The sequence below is a fragment of the Eurytemora carolleeae genome, unplaced genomic scaffold (genome assembly GCF_000591075.1).
Source record: "Eurytemora carolleeae unplaced genomic scaffold, Eaff_2.0 scaffold950, whole genome shotgun sequence".
Lineage (NCBI taxonomy): Eukaryota > Metazoa > Arthropoda > Copepoda > Calanoida > Temoridae > Eurytemora > Eurytemora carolleeae.
The window spans coordinates 76255-90115 of NW_019396836.1; the positions used below are offsets into that span (position 1 = coordinate 76255).

General features: G+C 35.8%; 1 protein-coding gene across 3 annotated transcripts in view; it reads right to left on the bottom strand.

Moving 5' to 3' along the window:
• Positions 1 to 1922: 1922 nt before the first annotated feature.
• The window catches only part of LOC111709223 (uncharacterized), a 31564-nt gene continuing 19625 nt past the window's right edge, over positions 1923 to 13861 (bottom strand). For all 3 annotated transcript variants that reach the window (XM_023482841.1, XM_023482840.1, XM_023482842.1), the window contains 2 exons: positions 10728 to 10819; positions 1923 to 2297 (listed from right to left, as the gene is read on the bottom strand). In XM_023482841.1, coding sequence (XP_023338609.1) covers positions 2249 to 2297; positions 10728 to 10819 — 141 coding nt within the window. In that variant the 3' untranslated portion in view covers positions 1923 to 2248. The remainder of the gene's footprint in view (positions 2298 to 10727; positions 10820 to 13861) is intronic.

Genomic DNA, 13861 nt, shown 5'->3' on the forward strand with positions numbered 1-13861 from the left:
GCACAGGGGTCAATATAATTCCCAAAAAAACTGATTTTCTCGATCCCAAAATAATTTTTTGCCCCCAATTTTGAAAAAAAATGCCCCCAATTTAAAAAAAAAATGCCCACAGTTAAAACCCATTTTTTTAAAAATTATCATTTAAAAAAATTTTGCCCCCAATTAAACAATTTGCCCCCATTTCTTTCAAATTTCTCAATCCCAAATGGGATTGAAAAAGGAATTATATTGACCCCTGTGTACGCAGAGTTTACACGACCGCAATTAACTTTCCTTGCATTACACCCTTGTCTTGATCAATATAGAAAACATTGGTAAGTATACACTACAGCTAACTGAGCACACAGGTAGAGAACTATCATCCCCCCTGATAACAATCTTTTATTTCTTGACCTTGTTAAACTACAGAATTAAAACTACTATAATTAAGCATAATCCTATGCATCATCAGAAATTTCAGATTGTGAGTAGCACTATCAGTATGTTGCTTTGGTCCAATACTACGCTGAGTAATCCCAGTAAAATTTCAAGAAGAAATAATCTGACAGTAAATAAAAGCTCATCAGCTATTCTCCATAGCACCAGTATGAATGGGTGCATGCTCTCATGTAATAAAGAATAAATGGTGGCTTGAAGAGTATCATTTAAAACATAAAGGCACACCAAGGACCACTGTATAAGCCTTTATTAATAAATATTATATCATTTTATTTAAATATTTATTCACACCTAAATAAGCTGTTTAATTCTGATCTATAATAATTCATATCCAATATTGGCAAATACAAGCTATAAATTAAAAACTTTTTTTAAAACAAAAATGATTCATTATCTTTTAAAGATAAAACCGTCGTCAGTTAATATTTTAAAATATGCGTCTTGGAATTAAATTGTAGTTCTTTTGCTTAATAATTTAGACATAACTTTAAAATTAAATAATATTAATAACACACATCTACATAATTCATATTAAACTTAAATATCTAAGCCATGTAATCTTATAAGGATAAGCAATCAACTATATATTTGTGTTCAAGCCAAACTAAAAGCTATGCTGCTTTGTAATTATATCTTTCTGTGGCAATTTAACTTAAAAATTTAAATTGTGCTTGCGAAGCAGTTTTTTAACATTTGTAAAGCCTAATTTTCAAGTTTTTGGATTTGGTTTTGTTTAAGACAACAAAGTTTGTTACAAGGACAATGTTTCTGATAAATCTAAATTTTAAAAATGTAAAAATATTAGTTATTGTCAAAGTTAAATTATAGGCGTGAAACTTTTAATATATAATTATACAGTAGTAAATTATAAGCAACATTTATAAAGGAAAAAATTGAATAAGATAATAACTCATTCTTGAATGATTTATATCATAAGATTTTTCAATTTTTCAAAACATCAAGATATAAATATCTTAAGATATGTTTTGAACTGCTAAATACAGTTCATTTGTCCGCTTTTTGGTATTTTAAAATTGTTTTGCTAAAGGATAAAAAACTAGTTGTTTTAATATTCTAACAAATATCTTTGAAAATTCGAGTTTTTCTTGCTCATTTGCTCAATTTTCAAGAAAATTAATGTTGGTGAATGTTTGCCAATTATCAAATCTTTTTATTTAATGAATCAAAGAAAACTTTAAAACTGGTGAAACTTGATTTATAAAAAAAAGTGCCAAATAGTTTTACCCTTGGGATAAGTAAGAATCCTTATTGTGGTTTTAATCAACTTACATATTATTCATATTTTGATATATATTTTTAACTTTTTGAAATGTTAAATCGGCTAACTTTAATCAACTTACATATTATTTATATTTTGATATATATTTTTAATTGTTTGAATTGTTAAAATGGCTATTTTTAATCAACTGAAAGAAAAAGCAAAACTTTATAATTTAAAATTAGTTGTAAAACCAGCAGTTTTGTTTTATATAATAATATTAAATATCTCTTACTGATAATCTAGTTCTAGACAATGATGCTGGATTCAGCAGCAGCTGATAAACTAGTTCTAGACAATGATGCTGGATTCAGCAGCAGCTGATAATCTAGTTCTAGACAATGATGCTGGGTTCAGCAGCTGATAATCTAGTTCCAGACAATGATGCTGGATTCAGCAGCAGATAATCTAGTTCCAGACAATGATGCTGGATTCAGCAGCAGATAATCTAGTTCCAGACAATGATGCTGGATTCATCAGCAGCTGATAATCTAGTTTTAGATAATCATACTGGATTCAGCAGCAGATAATCTAGTTCCAGACAATGATGCTGGATTTGAACCCAGCTGTCAATTTTGCACTGAAATAATAAAAATGTTTTCTGAAATAATTCTTTCTATGGTACCATAATAATGTTTAGGGACTTTAGAAAATTAGCAAAATATTATTAAAAAATAGATATTTATTCAATTTTATCACTTGTGATCACAGGTGATTGAACAAATGGTAACCGCCTAAAAAGTTCTCTGAAAGAAAGTTTTGGGAAATAAAGTCCTAAATTTTGGCACTATAAAGTCTTGTGGAAAAAAGTCCTTGAAAAAAACACTTTGAGACATAATTTTTAGTACTTCTTCTGGTTTTAGTATGACTTTGTTTTGCAACTGGCGTTGCCCTGGTCTATACAAAAATCAAGTGCCGTGCTGAGTTTCTTTGGGCCGAACCGTAAGCACCTCTACTCTCAATCCTTCTCATGATGAATAAAAAACAGGGCAAGTTTTATTGAAGAACGGTACTTCAGTCTGATAAAAAATAAAACTTTTTAGGATCACAAAAAAAGCATTGACGAGCATAATATAAATCATTTCTCATTGAACAAAGATATTTCACCCATCAGGCATTAAAAAACTGTGGACAAGCCCATATTTATCATATATATATGCAACACAAGAAACGTAAAAAATATTTTAATATTTAGAATCATATTTACTACAGTAGTCTGCTGATTTCAGCACGAAAATAATCACGAAAACATTCTATAATATAACTAATTTTAAATTTGACGAATATATACTAAAAAACTGTAAAAAGAACACTTGGACCCCCATAGCTGTCATGTTCTTGGATTGGAACTTGTACCCAGCCAGGATCGCCAAGGTTGAGAAATTGATAAACCCTCTCTCCACTCTCACCTCCTCTCCAGACACCAATGAGTAAAACTCCTCAATCCCCGAATATCTCTCCGGATCGTGAGACAGGCAGATACGGGGAGATCGTGGAGTAACTCTAGGTTCCCCGGTTGAATCGTCATCTTAGTATGAACGTACATTAGATAGGCATATAGGACTGGTGAATCAGGAAGAACCACGTGAATCCTTCCTAATATCTGCTGCTTGTCCAAATATCCCACCCAATCCAGATCCTTTGTTTTGAATTGGAACTCAGGGGACAATCTTCCTTCATCATAAACCACTCCATTTTGCACAACAAATCTCTTCATCTACACAGGTTTTAATGCTCTTATCACTCTTTCTGATTTCCACTGGAAAAAACACTGCTCTGCTTTCTCCGTCTCATTCCTGGGATCCCATCTATGTTCTCCTAGTTGACAAATCCTGCAGTTATCATCCTGGATCAGATGACGGTTATGACAATACTTAGTCCTCCATCCTTGCATGTAACCAGTCAATCTCAGAGCTTTCATCCATCCATGGTACACAGGATTAACCAGTAGCTCTGCATGTGCATTTTGTATATTAAACTTGTTAAGGTTCAGCTCTCCTACTCCTGATGGTAATCCATCCTTCTCTGGCTTCCACTTATACCAGGGTAACTCACCAAGCCAAGGCATCTCACTGAACTAGGAGATCTGTTCAATCCAGGATAAAATTGATCAATCCCTGACATCTCACCAAACCATACTCCAAACCAATAGATCTCATCCATTCCAGAATATCTTAGAAGCAAATAAGGATCGCTCATAGATCCCTGATCATCACAATTTTCTCAGGATCGCCATTCTTCTGAGGATTGCCATTCTTCTGAGGATCGCCATTCTTCTCAGGATCGTCATTCTTCTGAAAATTACCGTTACTCCTTTTTAAATCCTCAGTCCGTGATGGATCATCACAATTCTTCTCAGGATCGTCATTCTTCTTAAAATTACTATTACTCCTTTTTAAATCCTCAGTCCGTCTAAAATAATTAGTCTTCTTAAAACCATCAGCTTTATCAAAGCCACCATTGTTCCTAAAATCTTCATTCCTCTTACCATCGCCATTCTTCTTAAAATTCTCAGCCTCAGCAATCTTCTTTAAAAACTTTTTCTGGTTAAACTTAATTCTTCAACCTTGGGGTATCCACTAGTAGCTCTGCTACACCCCTCCCTGCATCAGTTGAAGAAACGGAAAACTCATAATCCTTGCTACCCTTTATCCAGTCCATTGTGTGTTGAATTTTACGAATCGGATTCCTTACAATCATCCCTCCCATGGTAGTTTCAACTGTGTCTCACAAGGCTATATCGAAATTGCGAAATGGAGAATTAAACTCCTCTGCAAAATCATCCAAATTCCCTGAAAGACTCTTCTCATCATGCTCCATCAAACCTTCACTATCTGGATTCCTACTAGTTGTCTCTTCCAACTCATTTTTGGTAGAATCTTTACAATTAGACAAGTTTCCTGTGGGATTAATCTCATCATGCTCCAGTGAACCTCCCTCTCTCTCCACATCAGTATTATCTCTGGTTGTACCCTCTGGATTCCTGAGAGTCGTCCCACCTATCCTTTCTTTGGTAGAATCTTCCAGGGCTATGTTGAAATTGCGACTTGGAGAATGTTGCTCCGCCACCAAATCATCCAAATTCCCTGAAAGATCCCTCTCCTCTTGCTCCATTATGCCTCCATCCGCCTGTACTCCATCATTAATCTCATACTCTAATTGGTTCAAACTTACTTCTTGATCCATTATCAGACACTTGAAGGTCCTCACCATTCCATGGGCACTGTGTAATCCACACAAGTTCCCTTGATTCTCCAGGATCTCCAGCAGTTCTCATGATCATTCAAAGATTCTTCAAAATCATCTAGTCTTTCTCCCTTACAACCCAGAATATCTCCTCCATTTCTCGGGTGAGGTTTTACTGACAATTCTAGCTTCTCATTTGTTCTAATTGAATAATATCTCTCCTCAATCTCAGTATCTAAATCCTCAAGAATACTTGTTACTTTAGCATCAGCCATCACCTTGGCAACAGCCATTATCTTGAGATCAGCCATCAGCTTGGGATCACCATGAGATCTCATACCAGGGGTTCTCATTAGACTAAAATATCTCTTATCTATCTGCTCCAATTTGGTATCAATCATCAACTCGGCCTCAGCCATCATCCCAACATCAGCCATTGATTCAGCATCAGCCATTATCATATTATTAACCTGAACTATTCCAGCATCAACCATCAACTCAGTATCAGTCATTATCTCAATATCAGCTATCATCTCAACATCACTCATCAACTCAGCATCAGCCCTCATCTCAGTATCAGCCATCAACTCTGCATCCACCATGGTCTCAGTATTAACCATTATCTCAGCATCAGCCATCAACCCAGCATCAGCCATTATCATATTATTTATCTGAACTATTTTGGTATCAGCCATCAACTCTGCATCCACCATGGTCTCAGTATTAACCATTATCTCAGCATCAGCCATCAACCCAGCATCAGCCATTATCATATTATTTATCTGAACTATTTTGGTATCAGCCATCAACTCTGCATCCACCATGGTCTCAGCATTAACCATTATTTCTACTTTCTAATCCACCTTAGAATCCAGTTTATCCACATTAGATTCCAGCTTGAATAATCTCTGCTCATCTATTTTCAATCTCTCCCAAAGTTCAGAACTTTTAGGTTTCAGTATGTCTATATCCTCCTGCACAGTTTGGAGTATTACCTTTGGCTCTTGAAGGGCCATAAAGAATGTATCCATCCCCTCAAACATTTTATCAACTTTTTTCTCCACTAGATTCTGTCGATGTTTCATCAGTTTAGAGTTAGACCATTGTTCAGCTTGATCATTATTTCCTAAACCTTCTACAGATAATCTGGATATAATCTCATCGATGGACCCACTGGTATTCAGATCTAGTGCTCTTCTGGAAGGCGTTCCATCAGGTTGCAAAACCCTGGGAGTGATTAGGCTAGGATGAACGGGTTCCAATTGAACAGATCCTGTACCTCCCACTCCTGCAAGTCTATCGCTAGAGATTATGCTTGGTTCGTATTCTGCATCTGTTCTGCTCCGACCTGGGATGTTATGAGGTAGTAAATCCTGTCCATCAGCCTGCCATTGCTTTGCTATTATTCCTGGATTCATTCAGTACTTCTCCCCCCCCTGTAAATGGGTGCAGATGCCATACTATACTGGGATGATTTCTCCATAGGTTCTACATCATGGAAGGTATAGTCTAGATCACAACTCCTTATCATCATTTTACGATATTCTTTACTGGATTCACGAACCGGAACACGTTCTTCAGGTTGAGGATCTGGACCTGGATCCTCCTTGGATACAGGCTTGGCTAGTTTCCAGATTACACTCAATCTATCCTTAAGACTAGCCAATTCTCCCACCAAAGACAGATCCCCCCTGGTTAATAAAACTTTAGCTCAATACTCCCAAAAAATGCATTATACTTTGAATCAATGACATCTCCCACTTGGGGAATAGAGCAAACAATTTCCCCCCACTTAAGTATCGCATTTTTAAGCTGGGTAAAATCCTCTCTCAGTTTTACATCAATAGAATTTGGAACAGCCTTGGATCTAGTACGAACTCTGGGTTCAAACCCCATCCCTCTACTACTTTCAAAGTTCTCATCAATAAACCCTTTAGTATTGACTTCAGGAGTGGATGCATATCTATCGGAATCAAAATGATCAAATCGTATGGTTTCAGGCAAAAGCAAGGTGCTACTCAATCTATCTCCCTCCCCTTCTGATGTAGACCTCCTTCTGGCTGCCCCCCACATGGTTCAAGAACTTTGAGTACTAAGATTTCAATAAATTCCCCATCAATTTCCTAATTAGGCATTAAGAGAAGATCAGGAGAAAATTTGAAACTAGACTCAATTCAATAACTGTAGACGCCCTGTTGTAACTTTCGGGAATAGGTCAGATAAGAACAAAGGGATTGGGTATTATTAAACAATTGTTGTATCTAAGATTGTTCTTAATAAGAGTGAACAGTCCCTTGAATACAACTGGATACCAGGGATCAGTACAACCCGAGCGGTAGCAGTAGACACAAGTCTCCTGCACACTACCACTCTGAGTCCTGTGCTACATACAGCGAACATATAGTATACAGAGGGAACCTGTCAGGATGAGCTACATCAGGAGAAGATGGACCGGGTCTCGGTTATTGTGCGGAACCCCGCCTACATTGAAGAAGTAGAGCTGGATGAAGATGAAGTTGATCCAGCTGACCTCACTCCTCTTATCAGTGGGGACACTCCCATTGTCACTGTCCCAACCTCAAAGGATGAAGATGTAACTGAGGATGTTGTAGAGGATAGTAAGGAGGATGATGGAGGATGTTCCACAGATGCTCCAAGACGTCATTGCTAGTTTGACGGAACTTAATAAGGAGATGAGAAGCATCCTGTTCCCTACTCCGGGGGACACTAGCTCCCTTAAGCCTGCTGTTGTCCCCCAAGTTGAGGTTTGGGACACAGGGAAGGCTTAGGAGCAAGAATACAGGCTGTATCCTGACTCTACTAGGACAGAGGTCAGTGACAGGCTGTCTAACCAGGTTTGGGATCTGCTCCAGATCATGCAGGAGTGGGTTGACCAGCAGACCTGTAATAGTAAAGATATAAAGTTGATTGACGGACTGAAAGCTATATCAGTCATGCACTTTAGACTGGTAAACTAACTGAGAGAGTGCTTAAACGTCAAGCTAAGAAACCTTAAAAGTAAAAGGGATCAAGGCTGATAATTATGTCATCAGATTATCTTTATCTAATATGATGCATGCATTTATGATTATGTAAATAAATGTGTTGACATTGTAGAAAATATGTTTATTACTTTGGGTGTTAATTATTGTACGAGGAAATAATTATATAAATATATAAATTTGGCTAGTCTGTCTGTCTGTTTGTCTGTTTGTTTGTTTGTTTGTTTGTATCCAATAAACGTCAAAACGGCTGAACCGATCGGGCCCAAATTTTTTGTGGGACATCTAGGGACCCCAGGGAAGGTTTATGAAAAATCAAAATTTCAAATATTTGTCTCCATCAAAATTCGATCGTCATTAAATTTTTTAAAATTTGGAAAATCAGTGAAATTTTTTGTGAAAATCCGCGAATTATTTTTGTTTTGTTTTACGATGTACACAAAGAGAACATGTTCACAATTAATTTAGAAGATGGGCGCGAAGCGCCCTCTAAGGCTAGAAAGAAGGGCGCGAAGCGCCTTGAATTTCTAGTAATTATATAAAGGTTTACTCTGCATGATAGAGATAGCCCAAAGTATAATATTGCCAGGTTGCAAAGATAACAACATTGCATGAGGGTTAGGTCTGAGTGGTGGAAATAACCCGATCTGCAAAGTTGTCTGGTTGCAAAGATAATTGATCTAATACAAGTAGAATAACTTCAAGTGTGATCTTATCAAAGTTTGCTAATTTAAGTTTGCCAATTTATTGCACATTTTTAGTAGTAAGAGAATACTACACAGTTCAATTCTCAAGATAAATTTATCTCACTCAATCATTCTGTGTACAATCCAATCAGTGGTAAGCACTAAAGGAAGACAAGAGAGTATCTTATTGATTAGGCTTGATTTAAAATTTAGTACTTAATGAAGATCCATTTCACTCAATCATTCTGTGTATCTTTCCATTGCTGGCAGGCACGACTAGAAGATAAGAAAATGTCTCAAGATTAAGACCTAATTAGGTGCCCTATCATAATCGTACCGAATATAGATTCGGGGATTCAAAGGGATTAAAGGATTCAAACAATTTCTCAGATAAAAAGATTCCTTTTACTGAATTCTTCCGTTTATTTTTCCATTACTGGCAAACACTACTGGAAAAATAAGAAAATGTCTCAATAAATAGGACTTAAAATGCGACCCGGTAGTAATCTAGTCTAATATAGATCAGGTAGATTCTATGGATTACTTTCTTTGACTCAATTTTTTCTCAATTTAAAACATCAATTCATCTTTGGGGCTTAAAAGTTGGTACCCTAAAGCGAATTGTGACTGAATGTTTTGCAACTGGTGTTGCCCTGGTCTATACAAAAATCAAGTGCCGTGCTGAGTTTCTTTGGGCAAACCGTAAGCACCTCTACTCTCACTCCTTCTCATGATGAACAAAACACAGGAAAGGGCTTCAAGTTTTATTGAGGAACGGTACTTCAGTCTGATTAAAAAATAAAACTTTTCAGGATCACAAAAAAAGCATTGACGAGCTTAAAATAAACCATTTCTCATTGAACAAAGACATTTCACCGATCAGGCATTAAAAAACTGTGAACAAGCCCATATTTATCATATATATATGCAACACAAGAAACGTAAAAAATATAATAATATTTAGAATCTTAATTACCACAGTAGTCCACTGATTTCAGCATGAAAATAATGTCGGCAGAAAACAGGTTCTTTATTTCCAACACATTCTGGAGTGGAAACCACTTGTACAGAACATCTGTACAGTACAGGGGATAATAGGTCCTTCCCAGAGAACAGGGATATTTCATAGACTCTAACTACACTGCGTGTGCTAGCCTAACAGACTTTATACAAAACTGTTCCCAGAAAAAAGTCCTATTATAGTAAAAAATGCTTGGGAACAGAGATTGTTTACAAAAAAAGGGGGAAATTAATATTAAAAATATCCTTGGCCTTATTTCATATGCACATGCATAACAAAAGTACTTGTTTCCCAACTGGCGTTGCCCTGGGTTATACAAAAATCAAGTACCATGCTGAGTTTCTTTGGGCCGAACCGTAAGCACCTCTACTCTCAATCCTTCTCATGATGAATTAAAACACAGGAAAAGTCTTAAAGTTTTATTGTGGAACAGTACTTCAGTCTAGAAAAATAAAAATTTTTAGGATCACAGAAAAAGCATTGACAAGCATAATATAAACCATTTCTCATTGAACAAACGATATTACACCCATCAGGCATTACAAAACTGTAATCAAGCCAATATTCATCATATATATATATATAACACAAGAAAGGTAAAGAAATATTTTAATATTTATAATCATAATTACCACAGTAGTCAGCTGATTTCAGCACAAAAATAATCAAGAAAACATACTATAATATAACTAATTTTAAATCTGACGACTATATACTGCAAAACAGTAAATAAAGAACATGAGTCCGTTTCGTCTGTGCAGTATGCTAAAAGCTGTTGGCAGAAAACAGGTTCTTTATTTCCAACTTCTTCTAGAAAACACTTGTACAGAACATCTATACAGTACAGGGGAGAATAGGTCCTCCCCAGAGAACAGGGATATTTCACAGACTCTAACTATGCTGCGTGTGCTAGCGTAACAGTACTTTTTATGAAAACCACTTGAAATTGACCTCATTTTGACAACTTGACAAGACTTTTTTTCTTAGTTTTTTTTTACAAAAAGTTTTTATTTCCACATTTTTTCATTCAGAAACTTTTTTCCTGGTCTTTCTTACATAGATTCGAACAAACAAGATCATATTAATCAAATAAATTTTTGTTTAAAAAAACCTACCCTGGTCTGTACTTGAAGTAATTTGAGTTTCCTCCTCCTAATATACATACATTTGCATATCCATAGTAAGTTGGCCATGTCCAAACCCAACCCTATAAACAAGAGACAACCTGAAGAGACTGTAAGAGTAATATCAAATGACCCTCTATGCACTAACTCACTTATTCTGTGTCTCTGAATATTTTTATTTCAGAGCTAAAATTCTGAGGCTAGACGGGCCCACAAATTTCAGAACTTTGACCAAAGATAAAGTCCAGATAAATTTTACTTGGTTTAGACGACCAGAGACTGTGTCAGCTTCAACCCCAAAGACGGTACTGTTCATGAATGTAAGACATCTGCAGAGGAGATTAGCAATAGCAAACATGGGTGATGGGTGATGGAAGAACTACTCGGTTATCAACATCGAGCAGTTGTTAAAGAATTGTTAAAGATTTTTAGAAAATTTACAATTACTGAAAATGGAATCAATTCTGTTCAATAAGCTAAAAATACTTGTTATTGGGTTACATACACAAAATACAATTTCATAAAAAAAGAAAGAAGCGGTGCTGTTCTAAGCTGAGATAAGACAGTACATAGATCTATTAACCCATTTGTGACAAGACGGTCAATTTTGACCAGGTAAGGTTTTTATTTTTTAGCGCCTTCATTTTTAAACCAAATATCGTCCTGTTTCATTCCCGCCCTTCCTTTAGATATGCCAAGTATCGCCTATAGGTTGCAGGCATGTTACAGGTGGATAGGGTGATAGAGCAGCTAGCAACAATTGGGAGAGATTCAAATTCAGGAACCTCCAACTCCAACAGATATAAATCTGTGAAAAATTGTTTTCAAAATTTTTTTATTTCTATGAAAAGTTTGCATTTGATGTAAGTTCTATGCTTATGTTACGTTCAGTGTAAAATGTTTATGTTTACTGCTCTTTTTAGCCTTTTTTTTCTGCCTGGTCAAAATTGCCCGTCTCGGACCAGGTCAATTTTGACTGCCTGGTTGAAATGCCGGTTTTTAGGCACACACTGTGCAGTATACACCCTACCCCAATAGAGTATATTTACACACACACCCTCCTGTATAGTATATATATATATCCCACCCCCTGTATGGTATATATATACACCCCCTTTGTATACATGCATGATGAGTAAGGGAACACTCCTTTAGTAACAATACTCTAGCATTCTCGGCAGAAATTTAGCCTGATTTGTTGGAAATTTATTTTTCTTGTGTGATTTTTAACAAAACGTGCATGAGGATGAGGGAAGTGTTATCCACATTACTGTGTATCTTCAGTCTGATACCCTCACAGTAGGTATTATATGTCTCAACCGATATACTCCTGTCCGCCACAAAAAAAATTATAGATGAGCTACTTGTCCATCTCCACTCACAGAATTTTTCCATCTAGGGCCTGAAATTGGTTGATCTTGATGTTTTTCTTGATCTTTGTGCTTATCTTGATCTTGACGCTTCTCCTGATCTTGATGATTATCTTGCTGTTGATATTTCTCTTGATCTTGATGCTTTTCCTGATCTTGATGCTTTTCCTGATCTTGATGTTTCTCTAGGTATATTCTTCTCTTGATCTTGATGCTTATTTTCTTGATCTTGATGCTTCTCTATGCTTCTCTTGATTCCTGTTGTGTATAGCAGATGGGTATACGGCAAACTTCAGGTCGCATTAGCTATTTCTGCTTCAAACATTACCTTCATTTTTCGGGGGCATTCTATGTTAATTTTTGTTGATCTCCTTTCATTTATGATGAATTTTAAAACATCAGTTTCTTCATAATGTTCCAGATTTCATCTGTAGGATAATCTGATTCTTGCACACAATTTATATTTGTGTTTCTGCACAGATCTTGGATATTGTCTGATAAACTTTGAGTATTTTCTTGGAGTATTCTTTTCTGGCCTTATTCTTAACTTGCTCTTTTAGTAGCATGGTTTTCTTGAAGGTCTCATCTTTGGGTTTTCTTTCTCCGGTATACGACTCACTTCTTGTTTTGAGTGAGACTCTGTTGTATTACCATTCCAGTGATGAGATTCACTGCATGATTCAACCTGTTTGACGTACCATGTTTTATTTTCATCAACGGTAAAGTTTGTATTTAATCTTTGTGAAGAAACAATCTCAAGGAATAATAATGAACTGACGAGGGTCAACCCAGACTTATTTTCAATAAATGTGGAACTAACATCTACTTTTTACTCTACAGAGGTTTGGTCCTTCACCAACACCGAATTTTAAAAACTCTTCATCACTCTTTAATAGGGTAAAAAAGGAAAATTGTTTCATTAAAATTTCGCATTTTTAATGACAAAATATATTTGCGCAACATTTTTTGCATTTCTTATTTTTGTAAAATAAGTTTTGCGAAAAAAAATGAGAAAATTTCATATTTCAATATTGCAAAAATTTCTCAAACAAAAAGAAATTTAAAAAAATGCAAAATTCTTGCTAAACCAATGGGCACAATCTAAACTTGTATGTTACAGCAAGGACCAGCTATCAACGTCAACAGAGACAAAAGTGGGGATGCTAACGTTTTCATTTTTCTCAAAAACGATCGTTTTGTGATGAAAACGATTGTTTTTTCAAAAAGTTCGTTTTTTAAAAAGGGTTGTTTTGAAAAACGGTCATTATTAAAAACGATCGTTTTTCAAGACGACCCTTTGTTAACGATCATTAACGACGACCCTTTGTTAACGATCATTAATGAAGAGTGGAAACTGACCTGAAGGGCATCAAGAAGTTTTAGCTCCCCCACATTGTTTTTAACTTTGTGTAAGACGACATTCCATAAAGTTGCATGTAATTATTCCAAATACAACCGTTTAATCTTTCAATGTCAAACCAATGGGCACGATCTCATGAGCTATCGATGTAAATCCGAAGCTCTGATTTGAAGTGCAGTTCAAGTTAATAATGGGTTATATTAGAGGTCTACAAACGTAGGTAGATAGTACAACGTGTGAAAGCATATTTTTTCACTGTAAGATATTATATATAAATCACAAATGACTTTAGAATACAGCTGTGCTCAATGTACTAACAGTGTACAAATTCAATATTGCCATCTACTGTACTTGACAATCTATTTGCTCCTACAGAAACCACAGACTAACCCGAC